General features: G+C 52.8%; 1 protein-coding gene across 4 annotated transcripts in view; it reads left to right on the top strand.

The window, feature by feature from the left end:
* The window catches only part of OTOF (otoferlin), a gene marked incomplete at its 3' end in the record, with an annotated part of 107,602 nt that overhangs the window by 43,413 nt on the left and 40,954 nt on the right, over positions 1-23,235 (top strand). Inside the window, exons 7-14 of one of the 4 annotated variants that reach the window (XM_081997529.1) lie at positions 8,072-8,107; positions 10,076-10,111; positions 11,097-11,117; positions 11,998-12,045; positions 13,707-13,736; positions 18,961-19,034; positions 21,466-21,592; positions 21,894-21,948. In XM_081997529.1, coding sequence (XP_081853655.1) covers positions 8,072-8,107; positions 10,076-10,111; positions 11,097-11,117; positions 11,998-12,045; positions 13,707-13,736; positions 18,961-19,034; positions 21,466-21,592; positions 21,894-21,948 — 427 coding nt within the window. The remainder of the gene's footprint in view (positions 1-8,071; positions 8,108-10,075; positions 10,112-11,096; positions 11,118-11,997; positions 12,046-13,706; positions 13,737-18,960; positions 19,035-21,465; positions 21,593-21,893; positions 21,949-23,235) is intronic. The other 3 variants (XM_081997530.1, XM_081997531.1, XM_081997532.1) reach the window with 3 other exon arrangements.

Raw genomic sequence — 23,235 nt, 5'->3', positions numbered from 1 at the left:
CCTGGATTCCCATTTCTTGGCTGTAGGAGAGCTGGTGGGGAGCAGCTGGAAGAGCATCCTTGGAAAGGATGCTCAGGAGGCGTGCTGGGATCCAGGATGGAGAAAGGGCCTTGGGGTGAAGCTGCAACTGCAGTACCGCCTCACCTCTGAGGCTCCCTTCCTTCTCCGGGTCCCACCACACATCAGGCACAGTTGTCCCCAGAACCAGATACCAACCATGTCCAGTGCATGGGAAAGAGCTCCGTGTAATGTGCATGAACATCTGATTTCTGTTTGCAGTGGCTTATTTTGGAGTGCGGTGCTGTGAGTTGCTCCCCATCATGTGCCAGGAAGGGTTTGGGGAGGAGCTGCAACAAAGAGGAGTTCAGGTAAAACCCAGGGGCCAAGCTGATGCCTCCAAGAGCAGCTCAGCCAAAGGAGGGTACATTTTGGGGGGACCAGTGTACTTGGTGGGTGCAGTGATGGCAGAGGGGCTGGGAGGGTGGTTGTTCCTACACACGGCTCTTCTGGGGAGCTTATTTCTTGTAGCAGCTCCCCATGCAGCCTGTCACCAAGTGCCTCAAGGCTCACTAGCATGAAGACATTGATGCTCTGTCATGGGAATTTATGGCCACAGCTGTATGGATAAACACCTCTGTCAAGTCTCATTAATTCGACAGTGCGTGGCCAAGCACCTGAAGCACCCATAACATCAATAAATTATTAGGACAGTCTTTGAGAAGGTTTTGGCTACCTAGCACTGACCCAAACGATCCCCAGGCAGGGTCAGGAGGTACAACAGCCATTGCCCAGTCCCAAAGGGCAGATTAGGGATTGCCCATCCAAACCCTTTCTTCGTATGGGAAACATTAGCATGGGTGCGATGCATGTCAGGCAGTTTGGCTTCAAAGGCAGGGACTGTGACATTGAACTTTTAATTTCATAGCATAGAGGTACGTGGCTGTAGCATATGCCCAGTAAGCAGGACACGCCAGAAGCATGTCTGTTCCTGCACATGCCCCAAGCTGTAGATGCATCTGGGATGTCTGGGTGACCAGAGATGGAGAGACAGACAGTCGAAGTGCTCTGACAAGGCTTCTGGATGCCTGGGAGTCCCCCAAAAGCTCAAATGGCGCTTGGGACAAGCCCAGATGTGAGAGCCATCACTCCATGCGTAGGCTGGGGCATTGCTGTGCAATGCCTTCAGCTTCCCATGGGTACCGCTGCTCGGTGTAGGGACTGAGACGGGCAGCCCTGCTGTGCCAGGGGAGGGGAGGCCTTTGTACCTGGCCAAAACAAGGAAGCGAAGTTCAAAGCAAAGTCCAGCTCCCACTTTGCCTTTGAGGTTTAGGTCAGATTCAGGATGAGCTGCTCATCATTTTGGCACAGGAGTGCCAAAAATGCAGAGGGACCTGGACAAGCTCGAGGAATGGGCCCATGTGAACCTCCTGAGGTTCCACAAGGCCAAGTGCAGGGTCCTGCCCCTGGATCGGGGCAGCCCCCGGTATCAGCACAGGCTGGGGGTGAAGGGATGGAGAGCAGCTCCATGGAGAAGCACTTGGGGGTCCCGGTGAGTGAAAAGCTGGACAGGAGCCAGCAACGTGCGCTCGCAGCCCAGAAGCCACCCGTGTCCCGGGCTGGCCCCAAAGCCGCGTGGCCAGCAGGGCGAGGGAGGGGATTCTGCCCCTCTGCCCTGCTCTGGGGAGACCCCCCTGCAGGGCTGCGTCCAGCTCTGGAGCCCTCGGCACAGGAGAGACACGGACCTGCTGGAGCGGGGCCAGAGGAGGCCCCAGCGATGCTCCGAGGGCTGGAACAGCTCTGCTGGGAGGACAGGCTGGGAGAGCTGGGGGGGCTCAGCCTGGAGCAGAGAAGGCTCCGGGGAGACCTTAGTGCAGCTGCCAGGGCTTGGAGGGGCTGAGGAGAAAGATGGGGACAGACTGTTCAGCAGGGCCTGTAGCCACAGGACAAGGGGTGACGGTTTAAAACTAAAAGAGGGGAGATTCAGACTAGGTGGAAGGAAGAAATTTTTGGCAAGGAGGCTGGTGAAGCCCTGGCCCAGGTTGTCCAGAGAGGTGGTGGATGCCCCATCCCTGGAAACAGCCCAGGTCAGGCTGGACGGGGCTCTGAGCAACCTGCTCTGGGTGAAGATGTCCCTGCTCACTGCGGGGGTGGGACGAGATGGCCTCTAATGGCCCCTTCCCACCCAAACCCTGCCGTGATTCTGTGATTCTATGAAAAATCAAATTCCTGCAAGGCAGCAGTGAGATACACTGTAGGAATAAGGGGAGAAGAACCCCAGGTCTGACAGGGAGGGAGTTCAGCTCCCATCCATGGAGGTGCTTACGTACAAGCTGGATGCACATCTGAGGAAGGGTTTGGGAAAAGCTGATCCCCCTTGGGAAAAAGTTGGACTTAAAATCTTCTTGGCAGCCCCTTTGTCTGTAGTTCTGTGTGTCTTCACAGTCTGTTTCCATTTTCTGCATCCCCCAGAGGGGCTTTGAATCCAAATGAAGGCAGCGGGAAGATCTCCCTAGATTTCCACAGGCTTTCTGTCAGTGTCATCTCCATCACAAAGCTGTTTACCTCCTCCCCTGCCTCATTAGGGACATTATTTTGTTATTCAGCCGATTCCCTTTCCTGAGAGGATGCAGAAGGGGGGAAACAAACAGACCTTGAAATGGGAAAAGCAGCAGCAGCAACGAGGAATATATAAATAGTGCTGGGCTCGCCAAGCGCTTCTCAGCCCTTCGCTTGCAGCCTCATAGAGGTGCCAGCGATGCTGGCGAGACGCGTGTTGGAAACCTGTGCCGGCAGCAGGGATTATATCAAAGTTATTTGCAGCCAGGCTCAGTCCCTGCGCTGTCGGGAGAAGACGTACGCCTTGGAGGGAAGCACCGTATTTGCTCTTGTAACTCCTCGGTGCCCAGAGCAGCGACTTCAGTTCATACAAGACGTTTGCACAAGGTGAATTCTCTTCTTTTCTGGGCAAAATCTCGAGAGAAGGAATGAGACAGGGGAGGCACAAGTTCGTACGGGGTAAACAAATGGTCCAAATGGAAGCACCGGTGAGGGTTGGGCTCCGCGACAGTAAAGGGCAGAAAAACCGTAACTGCAGTCACAGCTTGCGGTTTCGGACAAACCGGCGCCAAATCCCTCGGCCCCGCTGGGCTGGGATTGAGGAACAGCCCCCGGAGCATCACTGTGGCCGGCTGCTGCGGAGCAGAGAGGTCGAGCGAGGTCCCTCTGCTGCCAGCACCCCTCGTGGCTCCCACCACCCCTCTGCGGCCAACACCTCTGTTCGCTTGGCCAAGCCGACGGCCAGGTCACGGCACGGATCCACCCGGCAAAAAAAAAGTCAAGCCATAAATAAATAACCACTCTGGGCTTCTGTTTATTTGTTTGTCGAAACTGGATCACTTCCAGCTCACAGCGGGACCTCTCACTGACCGCCAAGCTGGCTCCAAACCTTGCACCACCTTTGCTCTTGACCCATAGGCTGAAACTTGCTGAACTCCTGCCTGGACTCAGACTTAGCAGTTTTGCACAGAAGCTCATACCTGCCTGCAGGTTATTAGCCAGGGTCACCTCCCTCCGCTGGCTTAGAGGTGGGGAGGTCCTCGCGTCCAGGGGCTGCCCAAGGAGGTAACCAGCACACGAGGGAAGGCTGGCGGGGATGTTTGGGGCGTTACGGTGCCGAGCTGTTACGCAGCAGTGAGCAAGGGATGCCAGATTTGCCTTCCCTTTGCCAGACTGTGCTTTATCTCCCTTAGCAAAGCAAGACCCGAAAGCCCTGCCCCGGTGCGTGCTGCACCGGGGCCACCCTGCTCTCAGCAGTAGGACCAAATCCTTCAGGGATGGCCATTTGCTCCCTGTAAAGTCCCAGCAGGATTCCTGGCAAGGAAGCGCAGATGCAAAGCTCTTTCTGCTATTTCACCTCCACGACAAGGAAGAGCACCCAAGGGCCTGGAGCACCTCCCCGGCTCCCCGCTATTGATTCAGGCAGAGACAAATAGCACCCCGAGAAATGAGGCTGCAGTCAATAGACCTGCAGGAAGCAGTTTGTTGGAGGCTGCTGCCTCACTGGAAATATTTGTCTTAAAACACAGCCATGCTTCCTCATGGCTTGACCCTTGCTTGCTGATGGGTCCCTTGGGAGCCTGGGCTCATCCTCTGGTTGCACACATGGTGCTATCAGGCAGGGACAGCATCATTTTTGGCCTTCAACCTTGCCAAGACTGTGAACCAGTTGGTATCAGCGTAGTCCAACTCTGCCTCTGTAGTATTTTTTCCACCCCCTGGAACAGCTTTTCCTTTTTGCCATCCGAATATCCAATGTCTTTTCTAAGCTACCTTCCCAGGCTCCATGAACATTAAACGGAGAGCAGTGAGGCATCTTCACAGGCTGTTCATCTCACCCCAGACCCAAGCTCGAGGCACGTGGAAGGTCCCCCACCCACTCTGCCTTTGCTTCACTGGTGAATGTGGGAGATCCTAGATGAGAGGTTTACTCTCCACCTAAAATTTAAATGGTTTGAGGTTAGTGAGACAATTCCCATCTCAGAAGTGCCTGCAGACAGTCCAAGTTGGCAAATTAAGGCATTGCAAGAACTGCTTTTATTATTCCACTAACTGGAACTGTAAGCCTGTGTATTTATTAAAGACACGCCATTATTCTCTTGTTTCTATTATACTTGAATGTTAGGTCTGTTACAAAAATTAGCAAGACTCTTAACTAGCCAGGTCCTGCAGGGTGCTGAGATCTCTTTGCAACACTTCTTCATATGAGCTCCAGAGAGAGCTCCTGCGCTCCTGACACTCCATGGACCAAAGGAGTGGTGTGGGGAACCGATGGGTCCTGTGGGCCATCGTGGCTGGAGCATCCTCCCCAGGTACAGCAAGGCCAGATCCATTTTTTTCTGATAGCTCCAGTTATTTTGACAGCTCTAGTTATTTGGCAGCCAGGAGCAAGGACCCCTGGTGCTCTCCATTTGACCTTGAGAGGAGGAGGTGGGTTAATGGGCTCATCTATACCTCTGCTCTCTCCAGCTTCCTGAGGAGGGGACGTGGCGAGGGAGGTGCTGAGTTATTCCATGGTGCTGAACCATTCCCATATGTCCTATCACGCATGGGATAGGATGTGTGGGAGTGGTTCAGAATTGCACCAGAGGAGGTTCAGACTGGACATCAGGCAGCTTTTCTTTACCCAGAGGGTGGTCAAACCCTGGAACAGGCTTCCTGGAGAGGTGGTCGATGCCCCAAGCCTGTCCCTGTTTAAGAGGCATTTAGACAATGCCCTTGATAACACGCTTCGACTTTTGGTCAGCCCTGAAGTGGTCAGGCAGCTGGGCCAGATGATCCTTGTAGGTCCCTTCTAACTAAAAAATAATATCCTATACTATGCTATGCTATGCTATGCTATGCTATGCTATTCCATTCCATTCCATTCCATTCCATTCCATTCCATTCCATTCCATTCCATTCCATGGTACCTTTGGCCTAGCTGGGGCCAGGGGTTCTGTCTGCATAGCAGGGCAGGAGATAAGACCTGGACCTTCAAAACTTAAAGCTGTCTTTTCAATACTTAAAGGGGGCTGAGGAGAAAGATGGGGACAGACTTTTTAGCAGAGCCTGTAGTGACAGGACAAGGGGTGACGGTTTTAAAAAAGGACACGGTTGGCCTTCTGGGCTGCGAGCACACATTGCCGGCTCCTGTCCAGCTTTTCACCCACCAGGACCCCCAGGTCCTTCTCCATGGGGCTGCTCTCCATCCCTTCATCCCCAGCCTGTGCTGATACCAGGGGTTGTCCTGACCCAGGGGCAGGACCCTGCACTTGGCCTTGTTGCACCTCATGAGGTTCACACAGGCCCATTCCTCGAGCTTGTCCAGGTCCCTCTGGATGGCATCCCATCCCTCAGGCGTGTCAACCGCACCACTCAGCTTGGTGTCACTTGCAAACTTGCTGAGGGTCCACCCAATCCCACTGTCTGTGTCACTGATGAAGATATTAAAGAGTACTGGTCCCAGTACGGACACCTGAGGGACACCACTCATCACCGACCTCCGTCCATTGAGCCATTGACCACCACCCTCTGGATGTGACCATCCAACCAATCCCTCAATCCACCCAACAGTCCACTCATCAATTGCACCTCTCTCCAAATTAGAGAGAAGGATGTTGTGGGGCACTGTATCAAAGGCCTTACAGAATTCCAGACAGATGACGTCAGTAGCTCTTCCGTTGTCCACTGATGTGGTCACTCCATTGTAGAAGGCCACTAGGTTGGTCAGGCAGGGCTTGCCTTTGGTGAACCCATGCTCGCTGTCTCAAATCACGTCCCTGTTCTCCATGTGCCTTAGCATAGATCTTAGGAGGATCTGCTCCATGATCTTCCCAGGCACAGAGGTGAGGCTGACGGGTTGGTAGTTCCCAGGATCCTCCTTGCTGCCCTTTTTAAAAATGGATGCATCTGCATGATGCATTTGATCCAGTTCCTGCAGAGCCACGTGAATGTCTCTGCACCAGGTTTCCACCACACAGGTGACCAGTCTTTGGTGCTTCCAGCAGATCAAAGCCCTACCAAAGCTGAAACCCAACAGTAATTCTCTGCTGACCAGTTCTGATGGCTTGTCTTTTCCCACGTGGGCTGCTTCTGGGTTTTGCACGTGGGTTTTGGGTGGCTAGGCAAGCTGTCAGCCTGCTGGAGACAAGACAGGGAGAAGGCAGGTGGTACAAGTGAGGAGAAGGAAAGCCATTAGCACCTCAGCTGAAAAAGCCTCCAGCGAGATGGTCTCACACATCGAAGTGTGCTAAAGCAACATGGCCTGGGGAGAAACAGCCTTAACTGCATGCACACCATGTTGGGCTCTGGCTCCTGCCCCTCAGGAGCAACCTGGTCCCTGCAAACTTATTGACCACTACCCTCTGGATGCAACCATCCAACCAATTCCTCATCCACTCAACAGTCCACCCATCAAATCCATACCTCTCCAATTTAGAAAGAAGGATGTTGTGAAGCATGCAGAGCAGCCGGGAACACAAGGACTTGGGACAAAAAGACTTTTTTTCCCTTTTATTTTTAATTTTGCATACCTATTAGGGCATTCTCCTTGGCCACTGCTGGATCCTGGGTGATCCCTTGCTCTGACACAAGGCATCCTCATCACCTCTCCCTCCTTTGCAGGGTGTCTGTGTGTGTGTTTACCCTCACGTGTCTGCAGTCTTGCAGATGCTGACATCTCTCCTTGATGCTAAGCGTGAGACTTTCGTCATTCATGTAGACAGGACGCCCGTGCTTCGCTTGAAGAGACTGTCTGAGAGCAATCCCACAGCTTTCCAAGCCCAGATCATGACGTGCAGGAGCTCTACCCCATTTCGCAGCACCTGCAGGGTCTGCTCTGCGGGGAAGCAGCTCCAACAGAGCTGGAAGCAGAAACGTCATGGACCAGTGCTGCTAAAACCATCACAGCTTCGTTACTAATGATAGTAAATGGCCTGAAGTTGTGCCAGGGAAGGTTTAGGTTGGATATTAGGAAAAACTTCTTTACGGAGATAGTGGTCAAGCATTGGCACAGGCTGCCCAGGGAGGTGGTGGAGTCACCGTCCCCGGAGGTGTTCAAAATACGTGTAGACGTGGCAATTCGGGGTATGGTTTAGTGGGCATGGGGGTGTTGGGTTGACGGTTGGACTTGATGATCTTAGAGGTCTTTTCCAACCTTAATGATTCTGTGATTCTCAGAGCCCTTAGGCTGGTGCCATATCCCCTTGAGAGTACTGCGCAGGTGTTTGCAGGACGAGGCCTGAATTTGCAAGTTGTGATAATTCTTTGTATTATATTGGCCTCATGTTTCTGCTGGGGAGGGAGCTGCAGGCGCAGCCGGGAACGGCGTGGGTGGCAGAGGGAGGATCAGCCCGGTGCAAGGTGGTTGTGGGTTTTCAGACATGCATGGAGTGGTTTGCTGTGTTGGTATGTTCCGAAGTTCTTCCTGTACTGAAGCAAATCATCCTGGTTTTTAAAATGCTGAAACAATGGAAGAGCCCTCTGTCTTCATATTACAATGGGTTTTTTCCCTCTCTCTCTGTAAATGCCCTAGCCTTGGAGACAACACAGAAGAAGAGCAGCACACTAGGTAAAGACCTGGACCAGCCCTGCTGCGACCGTGGCCCTGAAATCCTGCCTCTGCAGTGCTGAGACACATTCAGAGTCTTGCTCTCCAGAGAGCGCTTCCTTAAATCCAGGCTTAAATGACAAAACTCGGAGGCCCAGATCTGTTAAGTCCAGATTTACGTGCTTTGCCAGGGCTCACAGGCTAGGAGCCCGCTTGCCCTACGCAGCATCCATATGATGAGGCGAGCCAGACCTTCCCGTCTGTTAGGTCATTAGCATGGTCCCCGGCATGGCTTTGGCTCTGTACGTGTCTGGGATGGTTTATAGCACAGGGACTATGACATGATAGACCAGGGACCACCCCCAACAGGTAGCCTGGATGCAGTCTGTGGAGAGAAGGGACTTTACCTGTACAGACACAAGCTGCGCCACGGTCACTGAATGAGCCTTGCTCCATTTATTTACCAGTGTAGATGTATCCTTAGATTCCCTCTGTGGCCAGTAAAGAGAGATGGGCACTTCCAGAGGTGGTTCAGGGAGAGTGGAGACTGCATTGGCTGCCAAAATTTGGGTGGAATAGGGCTGTGCACGTCACGGCTCCTGACCACCTCGAAACTGAGATCCCAGCAAGCATCACCTGATAGCTGTTGACCTTGAAATATTCATGGGCAGGACAGAGGTCTGCAGCTGAAAGCAATCTGGTCATGATGAATTATTGATCGTGTCTTTTCTTGTGCGTGCACAGTGGATCCAAGACATGTCTGTCTGGGTTCAGCTCTCCGCCTGCCACTAATTAGCCCCGTGGGTCACTTGCTCCAAAGCTGGGATCATTGCCAAGCACTGGAGTTGAACTTGGTGATGAAAATACCCATGACAGGAGGCTGGGAGAGGTAGGACCCCCTCCTTCTGTCAGGTCTGGGCACTTTGCTGGTCAGCCTGAGCTGAGTCTATGGTGCAAACACATTTTCTTGGCACTATTTCTGCTCACGGCGGCTTTCCAGAGCTGCTGTGTCTATAGAGAGGTAGAAATTAGGTAGTGCAGTGAGGTGCATCCCAGCACCATCCTGCATGGCCCTAGGAAGCTCAGCAAGGCTCTTGCTATGATCCCCGTCTTCCTAGGTTGCCCCTATGGCCAAAGGAAAGAGGAATCTCCCAAGGGATGGTTACCCATGCAGGACCTGTGTGTCTCCTTGGCTGTCATGGAAGACCAGTGTGGACTGTTCATAACCTCCCTGTCCAGGTAGATAAGGAGGGTCCAAAACTGGTAACTCAAGCGTGGCATTTGGGCACACATCTTAGGGATGTCACACACCGGACCATTGCCTCCACCAGCATAACCAGGCAAGTCCAAGGTCCTTTTCATCCTGCGCAAAGAAAAGTGAAATGATCTCCTGAAGGCTATCAGTCCCTGTCAAGTTTCCCCCATCCTTTTTGCAGCCCTTCCAATATACCACTAAATAGCTAGGAAAAAAATGCATCGCAAGGACCCTGAAGAGCAGGAAAAGGGTTAGGAAAAGGTGTTCAAAGCAATGGACTGGGTGCTGCTTTACGTCCCAAGGCAGAGCCTCCAGCAGCTTGAGATGCTTACTGGAAGCTGTTAGCACCCGTGATCTAGACTGACCCCAAACTCTTCCAGTGTAGGAGATCTTCCAGATCTAGCAGGACCAATGGATGATGCCAGCTGCCGAGGTGGTGATGGCTCTTGTGCCCTGTGTCAGAAATGTGGATCCTGTCACCAGATGGGTTTTTCCTGGGGACAGTGTGAGCAGAGCACCCTTGGCTGGGTGCACACAGCTGAAGTTACCACCCATCAGCTGTCTTGGAGCACCCTGTGGCAAGAGAACTGTGGCTTGGACACACCACCACCCCTCCTTGGAAGGGATGTCCATGCACTCACCAGGTCCATGTTTCCCTTGCTGCTGGTGGGCTGCTTCAAGAAGCCTGACACTGGTATTATTTTTTCTCTCTCTCTCTTCGGTGCCTCGCCCAGGATTAAGTTTAACGATGGATACAAGTCAGTAGCAAGGTACCCAAATGTTGTGACTGGTGGGATCTTGGGTTTTTGGTGGGGGGTTGCTCTCATCCCAGCCCATTCCAGTCACTCCACATCCCACAAATACGTGACTGTCCAGGCATAAATATGCCCAGGATTTGGGATACAGGCCAATCTGGTTCAAGCTCCAAATCTTCTTTAATTCAAACTAATTCCCAAATCTTAAGCCGGGAGAGCAGGATATGTGGTCCAGACCTGGGTGAAGCCAATGGTTCGTGCACCAGCATCACAGCACTGGGTCTCTGCAAGTGCAGGGCAGCAGATGTGAGTGCTTGAAGCTGGAGCTGAAGCCTGCAAGGGAGGAAGAGCTGTATGATAGCACATGAGCCCTGAGCTCCAGGAGCTTTCTGTGGGACCCAACTGCACCTGCAAACCTCCCCCGGGTGGCACTGCAAAGGAAAGGCAGGTCCTGTGGTCCCTTTACAGCCAAATCCCACAAAATATGATGATGATCACCCCATCTGTAGGGCTAGTGGACTCCCAAAGGCACCATGAATAATAATACATCTGTATAAATAAATTTATCTGGCATGGGCAAGTCCAGGGTAATGATCCTAGCCCAAAGCCATCCCTCTAAGTCTGTTCTTCAATGCTGTTGCTCAGTATTTGGAGGCAGGTGGAGAGGATGCAGAGGAGAACTGCAGAAGAGTGCTGTCTTGCCACTGGCAAGCAGGACCTGGGTGGTTGCAAAGAACTGTGGGACAATGTCTCCTCAGTACCTCACCACACAGTGCCGGCCAAGGCCAGAGTGGGACCTTGCCCTCTTAGTGTGAATTGCACTGAATGAACCTCCTCAGCATCAGCATCAGCCCAGGAGGTTCCTCCCAGGGGGTGGTGGCAGCCATTAGCCCCTTGCCCTGTCCTGGCTGGCTCCCATGGGCCGCGGAGGGGTGTATCTTTTGGGGTGGGTTTGTTTCTTCCTCATGTTCATCCTCCTGGCTGTGTCTCTTCCAAACAGTGAAGACCCTGAAGATCCCAGGTACTGGGCATGGTAACCTGCTTTGCTCTGGCCCTTTGGGCATGCTGTGGGCATGCATGTGACATACGTGTTGGCATCCCAATCCCTGCATGGCATTTGGATCCAGGGAAAGGTCCTAACTGCTTCCTTCCCTCTTCTTAATGAGGGGTAGAGCTTTCTTGAATTCACCTCATCCCCTCCTCCCCAAAGAGCAGGGCTTCTGTGTATTTGGTCTATTCTCCCCTGTGCCCAGCAAGGACAGGTTTTTGTCTACTCAGGGCCCTTCCAAAGGACCCTTGAGGATGATATTTGTCTGTCTGCCTAGCTATCCACCCATCCATCCATTCATCCCAATGCAGTTATTACCATTCGCCAATCTGTCCATCTGTCCATCAGTCCATCTCAATATAATCCTATGCATCCATCCATCTCATTGCATTTCTCTCCATCCATCACTGCAATTCTCACCATCCATCCATCCATCCATCCATCCATCCATCCATCCATCCATCCATCCATCCATCCAATTGTGATACTATCTGCCCATCCATCTATACATAACACTAGCCATCCCAGTGGTGTTATGTATATAAATCAGTGACACGTGATTTATATACATCTTTTTCTGTCCGTTGTTCTACCTTGTTCATGCACTCTCTCTCCGCCCTCCTCATTCCAGTACCACCAGTACTGTCACTACCTCTACCCAGTTGCCTGGACGCCAGTGGGTTAGGAAGTCCTGTTGCAGCAGCATCTCCCTCCGGCATGCTTGTGAATTGGGTTTAGTTGTTTGCTTGGTGCATGTTGCTGCTGGGGGTTTTGAGGGGAGAAGACGGGCAAGGGTCTTTGTCACTGCAGCAGGACGAATCACGTCTGAACGAATTGCTCTTTGTGATTGCAGAGTTAAGGCTAAGGGGAAAGAGAAAAGACACCTCGTGCTACCATTCAGGTACCCTGACTCCCCCCATACCCTGCTTCTACTCAGGCTCACTTTCCAGCTCCAGCCTCTAGCCCTGGGCAGCAGCGTTATTGTGTCCCCCTGAAACAGCCACAGGGCAGGACCACAAGTTCATCTGGGCTAGTGAGAGTCCTCAAGACCAAATTGCTTGAAGGCATAAAGTGAGAATTCTCTGGTGGTGCCGCTAATGGGAAATCTGTGCCCAAACTGTGGCTGTCTGGAGTCAGAGAGGCACTTTTTGCAGGGAGGGTTGGAGTGGAAGGGGCAAGGGATAAAGGAGGGGAGAGAGAAAGAGTAATGTCTTAAATGAAGAGTCAACCCCCCTGCAAGGAGCACGTTGTGCAATCGGCTCGTTCACCCAGGCTTTGCAGAGAGCTGGGACCACATCCACGAGCTGCCGGAGAAAGCACGGAGTGATTTAAATCCTCTCCTGGCGCTGGGGCAGCTTTTACAGTGCAGATGAACCAGCTGAGCTGCCAGCATTGCTGATTGCTGGCAAGGGAATAATCGCTGCGGGTTTGCTCCCAGAGCAAGTGTCGGTGCAGGGAGAGAGCAGGACTCCTTGGTTCAGAAGCAGCTTCTGGATGGGTTTCCTTGGCTGTTTTCCAGTCCAGGCTCTAAGCTGATCCCTGCCCATGCTGGGCTGTATGGGAGGGCCCTGCTCTGCCCAGACTCCCACCCAGCACTGGGTCCCGTCCCCGGTCTGGTGCTGGAGCTGGTCTTCTGGACTTCACCTCTCCAAAATCCCATCCAGCAACACCTCAAACAAAAAGGTTTTTTTTCTGGGTGGTTTTCCAGCAGCTCCATGCACAGATCCATGCTCTGAAGCCATCCTCCTACCCCATATCCCCAGCACAGACATCACCATAAAGTGGAGTAACAAGCTGTAATTAAACAACAGCCCTCCTAATTACTTTCTAGAGCTGGTTAATTGCTTTCCTCTCCCTCTTTTGCTGATGCATAATGAGGGGAGATTAGCCAGGGAAAGAAAGAGTGGCAGGGGAGGAAAACAGGGAAGCAGGACCCAAACAGAGAAATTTAGGAACTGTGGGAGAAAGAAATAAGTTTGAAAAGCCAGAAAGCAGAGGCAGGGCAGGAGTCTGCAAAGCAAAACAGGGAGGCGAGGAGTCGGTGTTTCCCGCATGGTATCAGGGCAGGAGAACCCCCAGGTCAGCCCATCTCCTCTAGCTGAACTCTCTCTGGAGGGAGGATATGAATAGACCTTTGTGGGCGGAAAAGGAAGACCGCTCCCCTCTACCAAAGAGGAGAAGCCTTGTCTCCTGCCCCAGCAACATCCCAAATCTGTGCACGTACAGCCGTAGCTGCTTTACTGGCCCTATACGTGCACCCAGCAAATGCCCATCACCTCCTGGTGCCAGGAGCTGTGGTTCCCCGAAGCCCCTCTAACCTAGCAGAGGGTCTTGCAGAGGTGTTACCCACCCGAACTGTGGAGGTAGGCAGGACAGGGCTGTTTGGGGTCAGCCCTGACCAGGAAGGTTGCCCATGACTGCAGCCTTGGAGCACTGTGAGGAGCAGGGAAGCTGCAAAGGAACGAGCAACCTCTTCTGGTTCTGTGGTCTGATTGAAGCCCTTGAAGTGCACTGAAGCTTTTTTTGCCTTTTTTTCCCCTGATGCATGGCCACCGGCTCCAGCAAAGGCAAAGAGAAGACAAAGGAGCACAAGTAGGTTTGCTCTCCCTGCTCCTTCTCCTCCTCCTTGTTTCCAGCTTTCCCAGCTCATGCTGTGGTAGATGCTGTGTTCTCCCTTCCTCTAAAGCTGAGCCTGTCAGCCCTGGAGGAGCTTGGGTCTCTTGGATATGTGGCCTGAGGCTTCCGAGCCTGCAGGGAATATTTATCTACAGCAAAAGCCAAATGTAAAAGGCAGGCTTGGAGCGGTTCCTGGCAGCACTGGAAAGCAACTGAGAGGTCTTGAGAGAAGGCTGGCTCCCATCAAGTTTGGATGGGTCCTGGCTGGGGGTAGAGTTTCCCAGCTTGGGCATGGACAGCCTGGCCAGGGCTCAGAGCAGGAGAGGGTCTGGGTGCAGGTCATCAGCATAAGACTGGGCAAATGGGACTTAGCACCAGCTTTACAGCTCCTGTGCCCACAGGTCAGGTGGCTACATCATCCAGTTGGACAAATTTCTTCAGCTCCCGCCTTCCTTTTGTCCCCAGCGCTTGCACTGATACCAGACCAGGCTGTGTCTGAGCTCTCTCCCAGCAGCAGCATCCTCCAGCTCTCCGGCTTAGCAGATCTGCTGAAATTTAAACTCGAGTCTCCTGTGAGTGCAGGCTCTTCTGCTGTCCAGTGGACAGTCCCTGCAGCCACCGCAGGGCACTCCCCGATCAGCGAGGTCTCTTTGGGCTCATATTTATTGCACTGCAGTTTAAGGACGAGTTTATGGCCATATCTTACTGATGGACCCTCCCAATTAACGGTGTAAAGCGAGGAGGCAGAGATGAGGTGGGGAAAGGAGAAAAATGTCTTCAAGCAGCCAAGGAGAGGGCAGACTCAAGAAAAGGTGGGAAGAGATCTCCCCGCACCAAGCAACCTGGTCCTTGCTGGCTCCCCTCCCCAGTTCGGCTGGGCAGGGAAGGGGTCTGAGGGTTGGGGTCTTCCCTGGGCTCGAGGGTAGTGTGCGCAGGATGACCCCGCGGGGCTGGCAGTGGGGTCTGTCCCCAGTGCCGGCGGGAGAAATGGAAGCCTTGTTAGCACAGGGGTGGTGGAAGCAGCACCCACCTGACGGGCATAATTCCTGGAAAGAAATGAGCTGTGGAAACCCTGTTCCCTGCTCCCAGCTCCCCAGTAAAAAGCAATGATTAAAATGTCCTTTTTATCCATGAATAATTAACCAGTAATCTGCAACCGTATCTTTAACTAGAAGCCGGCCAGGAGAGAGATTGCTTCCACCTCCCTGCCCACGTCTCAAAATCTGTCCCTCCATGGTCCTCTCCTGGAGACCCCCACGGGTGAGACCCTGAAAGACAAAGCCAAGCGTTTCTGGGAGCAGCAAACTAAATGGAGGATGCATGCTTTGCCCGCAGCTGAAGATAATTCATCTGCCCAATCCCATACTAGACAGAAGAAAATCCAAGGGGCGAGTGCTGTGGGAGGCTGAGTGGATACTCTGGTGGCTAATACAGGTTTAAGCTTGCTCGGAAGCTTGTCCCTACTTGGGAACAGGGTCAAGCTGTTCGGTCCTACATCCCCAAACTCGCAGGAACCCAGTCTTGACCCTGCTGCCACACTGGGTTGCAATGGGCCAGCAGCTTGCGCTGTTTCGGAGGGGAGCAGGCAGCCGCCCCTCCTGCATCTCAGTTCTTTAGGAAACCAGGCTAAACCCGGGCTTTGGCAAAGCTGGGGGGGGGGGTCTCGGTGCCACCACGCAGCCCGTGTCGGCATCTCAGGTTCGCGGGTCCTCATGTAATATTCACGCGGCGACGGTGTCAGCTCTCCGCCAGCACCAGCTTCCCACCCGCGCCGTCGGATGCGCGGCAGGAGCAGCGGAGGGGTTGGCACGACCTTTGTTTAATGCTGCAAAGACCCTGCTGTGCCTGGAGAGGGGCTTGGCTGGGGTCCCCATCCCTGCGCCGTCCTGACCTGCACGTGGGGCACGGCTCGGCCCTCGGCATCGGGATGGCCACTCTGCCCTAGACGTGCCGCTGGCCACTCTCCTGTCTCAGCTGAGCTCTTCCAGCATCTCCTCCCGGGGAGCCACGTCCTGGTGAAGGTAGTACCCCCGAGGGGTGGGAAGGGGGAGGTGTGTGGGATGTGGCAGTGCTCACCTGGCTTGGAAGAGGTGGCAGATGGGGCTTGGGAAGGGGCTGGGGGATGAGGGTGAGCGGCTGGACATCTGCCTCCAAAGCATCCGGGACGGCTCCTTCCTCATCCTTCACTTGCTTCCTCCCTTCTCCTCCTCCCACACAAAGCATGCTGCCAAAATCCACCTTTTTCTTTTTTTTTTTTTTTTTAATTTTCTCAGTGACCTCCAAACTCCATTGTTTCCTAGATATTTACCTCCCTGGGGCTCCAGTCCGCTGTGATGATACCAGTAAGGGCACTGGTGAAGGAAGGAGGCAGTGCCAGATGTTGTAACCAGGGTTGCGAAGAGCAGGAGGGAGATGTGGCCGGGATGCGGGCGTGGGGACAGCACCTGAAGTTTTGTGCCACCGAGGGACCTTGTGCCCTCTGGACTCTGCTCTCCAGACTAGCTAGAGCTGAGGCTCATCTCATGGATGTGCTAGAGGCTGTCAGGCTGTTTCGCATTTCTGGGACCCCTTCTGGAGTAAAACTGGTTCTGGGGACCCAAGAGAGGCTCCTGCAGCCGATGTCCCCAGGACATTTACTGGGGCTAAGCTGGCAGCGCAGGCGTCATCACTCCCGAAGGGGAGGGGGTGACACCGTCTCTCACGTGCACCCCTCTGGAAGGAGCTGGGTTGGGCCGGTGCTGCTGGGATGGGCCTCAGGTCATGCTCCTTGGACCGGGTGCTTCATCCCAGTCTTGTTCCACACGGCCCAAACCCCGCTTCATCGTTTCACTGGTGGGGGCCTCGGATGCTGCGCTAGCCAGGACCCAGCGCATCCTCCGTGCCCGTGCAAGGATTATCGTCATTTTGGGTCCTGGTAGAGGACCAGCACTGCCAGTGTCTTCCCTGCAGAGTCCTACTGGCTCCGTCACCAGTTGCTCTTCTGCTTTGTTTCGCTTCCCAAGAAACCGCAGAAATTCCCGGGACGAGATACGGTGATTTCATCACTAACCATCCGTGAGCAAACTGCCTGCGTGGCAGCTCTGGGGCTGGTGGGGCTTTTTTTTCCTCTCCGTTTTAAAGAAATTAATCGGAAAGAAGGGAATGTAATGTAACCGACCCCGGAGGTGTGCTGTCGTGCGGCGGGGCTGTGTGTCTGCTGGATTCCCGACACTCGGTGGTGGAGAGCGGTCTGACAGCCTGAGCGGTTACAGCGTTTGCTCGTAAAAAAATGAATTTGCAAATAGCTTAAAAGTGTTAATTCCCCCGCAGCACCTTGGGGCAGATGTTCCCTGGCAGGATTTCAGATATGGAAACCAACTCCTCGTCTTTCCTCCGTCTATCCATTGAGAAACTGCCCTTTTGCTGAGGATCCCGTGAATTAAAATAAAGCCAGCGACTGCCTTGAGGGCCGAGCATTGCTTTAGTCCCACTTAAACCTCAGCTGGAAATAGCTCCTGTTTCTTACGCTAGCCTTCTGCTCCGATCGAATTCCCCCTCCCTTGGTGAATACGTTATCCTCCTATTCTCCTTGATTTTCTTCTCGTTTGCTCTGGCTCCTGCAAACTTCCAGCTGTTATTTAAGACAACAAGCGCATCAGGCTGGCTGCAACGCCAGGACTGCTTTATTTTTCAAAAAAAGGGTGGACCTTCACCCTCTGGCCCCAGCCAGATGTGACCAAAGCAGAGACCGGGGGGTTCTGCAGCTTTGCTGCTGTCACCTGGCTCATGGGCATCACGTCCCAATCCTGCTGCATCCAGGGCTGGTGCTGAGCCCTGGCTCCCCTGCCTTGGCAGCCAGCTTGGAGGTGAGGTCCAGGCTGGAGGTGAGGTCCAGGCTGGAGGTGAGGTTCCCCCTTGCTTCCAAGCTGGCCCAAAAACGTTGCAAAAACTTTGCAGGTTTGATGGACAAGAGCAACACTTCTAGGTAATGGAATTTTCCAATTAAAAAAATTCCCTTTCACCTTTACCACCTTCTGCTTTTGGGACAGTCACAGGCCATTGCCTTCAAGTCTCTCTCCAGCTGTTTGCTCTCTAATACTAGAACAGGGTTATCACACGGCCTGACTTGTGCTTCTTGCTGGTTTCAGTTTTGCAGATACGATGAAGGGGTTTGTTTTTTTTTTTCTACTGAGGTTTTTCCGCTGAATTTTCAGGCTCAAAATCCACATCACATCCAGACTCCATAACTCTCACCAGGGTGACTGAGAACCTCCCACCTCTTTGCAACAGCATGGACTTACCCCCAAATAACAGGGAACGCTTTCCCAGGAATCTCTCCAAGGCTTTAATTGTCTTTAACAATCTCTGCCTGTTTGCGGTCGAGAGCGATCCGGTTTGCAGCGCAGAAGCCCTGTTATTTGCCGAGTGCTGTATTTGTGTGTATTTGCTGTGTATTTGCGGCTGCACTGGCTGATTTCTGGGCTGGAGTACCAGCCCTAGCCCCACGGAAGCATTCTGGAAGCAAGAAGTTTTCCTTCTTAAACTTGCCTTGAAACGATGGATATTTTTAGAAAGCAACTGGCCAGCCATTTGCAAACCATTATTTTTATCAGCCAGTCCAGCCCAAACTGGAGTGACTTTGACCCCAGCCTAGACTGCAGCCAGGCAGCCAAGACCGACCCGGTGCTGGCGTTGACCGCGCTGGAAGGAGAAAAATCACGTCGCTGCAATGGGCTGCTGAGAAACCTTAGGACCTGCACAGGTTTGCTGCTGATCCGGCCAAAGAGGTTACTGATTTTTCACAGCAAGGTGGTGGAGGAAGCGGTTGGATCTTTTAATTTTTATGTGACGGTTTTAGGTAAATTGCACAAACGGGTCGGGAGGGATGAGAAGTCTCTTCAGAGCGGGGGCCGGCAGCAGAGACGGGAGGCATGGGTCGGGGGGAAGAGTTTCTTGGCTGCCAACGCCTCGTGTTTTGTCCCAAGTTGGAGCATTCCCTGAGGAAAAAACGAGACCCAGGCCTCAAAGGCGGTGTGTTCAGCTGCGATCTCGACTCTGCCCTGTGGCATGTTTGCAGCAGCCCTGCTCAGTCCTGCAGCTGCTATTTTCTCTCTTGCTTTTGAGCTGTGAAAGGCTCCTCCTGTTCCCACCCTCAAGTCACAGAAAACAACACTAAAAACACAGTAATTGATTTTTTTTTCTCCTTCCTCTCTTCTTCTAGAGCCGGGAAAGGAGTTTTTTCAGCCATGAAGCTTGGCAAGACACGTCCGTCGAAGGATGACCATCGGAAACAAGGTATGTTGTTCCTGGGAGGAGGTTGTTCCCTGCTCCAGTGCTGCTTTTTGGCTCTCCTCCACATCCCAGGAAAGCACCTGAGAAACCCCACAGACCCACAGCAGGGTTTGGGTGGGAAGGGGCCGTCAGAGGCCATCTCGTCCCACCCCTGCAGTGAGCAGGGACATCTTCACCCAGAGCAGGTTGCTCAGAGCCCCGTCCAGCCTGACCTGGGCTGTTTCCAGGGATGGGGCATCCACCACCTCTCTGGGCAACCTGGGCCAGGGCTTCACCACCCTCCTTGTCAAAAATGTCTTCCTTGGATCCAGTCTGAATCTCCCCTCTTTTAGTTTAAAACCGTCACCCCTTGTCCTGTGGCTACAGGCCCTGCTGAACAGTCTGTCCCCGCAGTGGCTCCGTCAGGCACAGTCGGAAACTCGGGGATTAGATGAGGCAGCGTTGGGTGCTTGGGAGGAGAGCTGGAGAGAGGGGTTCCAATGGGAAGCAGGAACTGATGGAGAGAGGCTCCTGCTGAAGGCTTGGCCAGGCAACACCCACCTTCTGCCACTGTGGCAAAGCCCGGGAGCCACGCGGGCAGCTTCCAGCTTATTTTCAGGGATGATTTGCGAATGCAAACAGAAGTTAGCTCTGGCACCTTGCTGGGTGCACGGTGCAGCAGCAGCACAGCGAGAGGGAGGGCTGCTGACATCGGACGCCTTTCTGGAGATGCGCAGGAGGGTCAGCGATCGGAAATTCATTGTTGTTTCCATTCAGATCAAAGGATTGTGTTCCCAGGGCAAAGAAATGGAGGAACGTGTGTTTGCAGGCGAGGACAAAGCATTGCTTTAGATAGTGTTTTTGGGAAAGTCTCCACCGGTTTTTCAGCCAGGTTTGAGGACAGGAAAAGGGGAATTTGGCCTGGGACACCAGCGTAGGTAGAGGTACTGGCAGCCTGCGGCAAGGCATGGCAGCGAAACCCGGGGCCTCCCTCTCTGCCCAGTGCCCGGGTACTCATCTCATGGTTAAAGCTTCATGCAAGACCATGGGGAAAGCAGCTGGGATGCAAAGGCAGGAGCAGGGTGTGTGTTGTGGGGAACAGTTGCAACACAGCTGCTATAGTGTGGTGTGGTCAGTGCTGCACAGCCATGGGGCTCCTTCTTCCACCTTCCCCAGGTACCTCTGGCTTTCACACACCTCACCAGGGCTCTGCTCTCTTAACACCAACCTCCTCGCTCAGCCTCAGTGCTGTCTCAGTTGTGACTCCTACCCTTGGGTTGGCCAGTTGGCGATGGGATGGAGTAGCACAGCACCCTCCACCTGTTGGCCAAGCCAGCATCCCTCCTGTGTCATGGTCTGCTTTCCTCCCACGCAGACTGCTGGTCCTGCTCAGGCCAAACAGACCCACTGCATCACCGAAAACCAAGCTGGGAGGGTGCGAGTCTGTCTGCCCACCCGCACACGGCAGGTTTGAACCTGCTTAGGTCCTTCCTGGCTGGTACGGTTCTGGATCAATCTCAAAAGCTCGCAGTTGAGTTGAGGACACCCTTTCCCCACCCAACACGCAGCAGTGCGTCTCTCCGCCCTGACGGAGAGCTTTTCCTAACAGCCAGCCTCGATCTCCCTCACTTCAGCTGAAGCCCATGTTATCTCACAAAAACGGGCCAGACTACAGTGAAAAACCTGATTTCTGGTCTCCTGGAGCATGCCCATCTCCTGGAGCAAGCTTGCCTAGATCAGTAAAGACACAGGGAACCTGTTTCCCGGGAGTAGCATCTGTACTGTGCCAGTGGATTCATACAGCTGTGCCACCAAAGCAGACCAGTCCTCCAACAGCGGATGGTTTTGGTCCAGCGGAAGAAAATCACTGCTGATTTGTGGTCGTTTCTTGACCGAAGCAAAGGCAGGAGGGCAGGCATGGCACGCACACGGTGCGCAGAAAAGGCGGTATCTCAACTTCTTCTGATAGAAACGCACGTGGGTGGACAACACAGCTGTGTCTCAGTGCCAGTGGGATCTGGGGTCTTGACCCTCCCTGCAGCAATTTTTCTTCTTGGGAAATGACCCCTTTCTCATATTTTTTCAGACCTCTCTACCCCAAAGCTAGACAGTTGGTTATCTTTGCAGCTGCTTTTCTGGTAGCTAGAGCTGCCAGCACTTGCTCAAATGCTTTTTCACCCCTTGAAGTCTGGTGTGTTTATCATTTTCTGGTTTTGTTTTGCCTTCACAAAACCCTATGCAGGCATGCTGCCCAGGTGGAATAATGTGTCGCAGGAGGCACTACCTGTTTTTTTAATCCCTTTTTAGACCAGGTTGTCTGTGACCGGACCTGGTGACCATTGTTCTTTGTATTATCAGGTGAGGTTGATAGGACGTATTGGTTACCTTTCTCTTCACCTTTAATTATTCATTGGGTGGAAACAATAAGAGACATTCTTTTGCCTCCTTTATGCAGATGAGCCCGCTGTTTTGGAGGCAGAAGACCTGGACCGAAAAGCCATGAGACAGGGATGTGGACTGGAGCCAGACACCATCTCCTTGGCCTCTGTCACGGCTGTCACCACCAACGTCTCGAATAAGAGGTGAGGGCCAGATGTGGGCTTGTGCAAGCCAGGAGGTGAGGGCACGTTGGCAGACACCTCACAACCCCGCGTTCCCTCCGATGGGGTACATAGGAAATCACATTGCCCCAGGCGGCTGGTGGTTTTTGACCTGCTACGAAGAGCACCAATGTTCAGTGGGGTTTCGCAGCCCCCAGGGTTTGTGTTCCTCAGATTCAAAAAGGGCCAGGAGCTTCGAGGGGTGACCCTGCAAAAGCTCCGTCACAGCTTGTGGCGAGTCCATCTGTGGTTTGACTGAGGGTTTCTTCTGCCCCTCCAAAAGGTCCAAGCCTGACATCAAAATGGAGCCGAGTGCTGGGAGGCCAATGGACTACCAGGTAGGTGACAACGTTGTGCCCCAACCTCAGACCACAGGGGTCACAACCCGGGGGGAGGGGGCAACCGTTTTGCAGGGAATGAGTTCATGCTGGGCTTCAACACACTGCACTCACAAAGCACAACCTTCCAAGAGCTGGCATTTAAATGCTCGAGCAATAAACTCCAGGTTAAGTAATTAACTGGTTTTGCTCTCCATCATGTGAAGCCCAGAAAGCCCAAATTAAGCTGTGATTGAAACGGGTTGTCTCCAATACATTTATCTCACATCTCAAGAGCTTTCAGTACGCTGTTTGGTATTCAAGATTGGTGAGCCCCGGCCGGCAGCAAGTCGCTCACTGGATTTCCTCAGATGGGCTGGTACGTGGCTGCTGCTCTCCCGTTGAGCAACACTCCGCTCCTGCCACTTTGTCTGGACTAGAAGAACGCCACGTTTAGTTTCCCAAGGCTCAGATGGTCCCTGCCGCTCCCTTTTCGTTCACTGGTTGGTGCCAGCGTGACTCATAAAGTGGCTCCTCTTCTCATTTTTGCCAAGCCGTGCTGATTCAGCAGCCATTTGGCTTTATGTCCCCACTTCTGAGCACAGCAACGCGTTCCTGGGGACATCTTGGAACGATGCAAATAGCTGGTTTTGTCAGAGATTTATTGCAGAATGAAGTGTCAATGCAGGATGGTGCCCAGCAAAGTCATCCCCAGCCCCTTCCTCAGAGGGCTCAGCTACCCTTTACCAGCTGCCTCTTAGAAGCACTCTAGAATAAAATAGAATATTTCAGCTTAAATTATCACAGCATCCCCGCAACTTTGGGTGGGTTTTTTTTTTTTTTTTTTTTTTTTAAACTGGAATCTGAGCCTGTTTTAAAGAAATCCGATTGAAAGTCGAGCCTCTTAATATGTTACCAAAATGAAATTTCCCCAAATGACAAAGATAATAGTTTAATTTTTAATAGGTTTCTATTTTCCATTATTATATGATTTAAGATAAAGCTGAGTTCAAGTTACAAAAATAATTAACGACAGCTAGAGAAGGCATGTATAAATTAACTCATCTGTTGGGCTTCAAGGGAGCCAGGACTGAGAGCTCATGTTATTTTAAAATAATAATTTTAAATGATACCCAAATTCACTATGCTTTGAAACCTGGAGGTTACCTGTCCTACCACCAACTTGTGATAGATTTTAAAGAGATGACTCTAGGAAAATGGCTGCTGGGCATTGAAAAGACTTGGTACCTACATGAAATTGCATCTTATGTTTTTTAGTTAAATTAAGAAATTTAGCTATAGTCCAAG

The sequence above is a fragment of the Phaethon aethereus genome, assembly GCF_964289735.1.
Source record: "Phaethon aethereus genome assembly, chromosome: 3".
Classification (NCBI taxonomy): domain Eukaryota; kingdom Metazoa; phylum Chordata; class Aves; order Phaethontiformes; family Phaethontidae; genus Phaethon; species Phaethon aethereus.
Note: the sequence above shows the minus strand (reverse complement) of the source record. Positions and strands in the feature narration are given on the sequence as shown.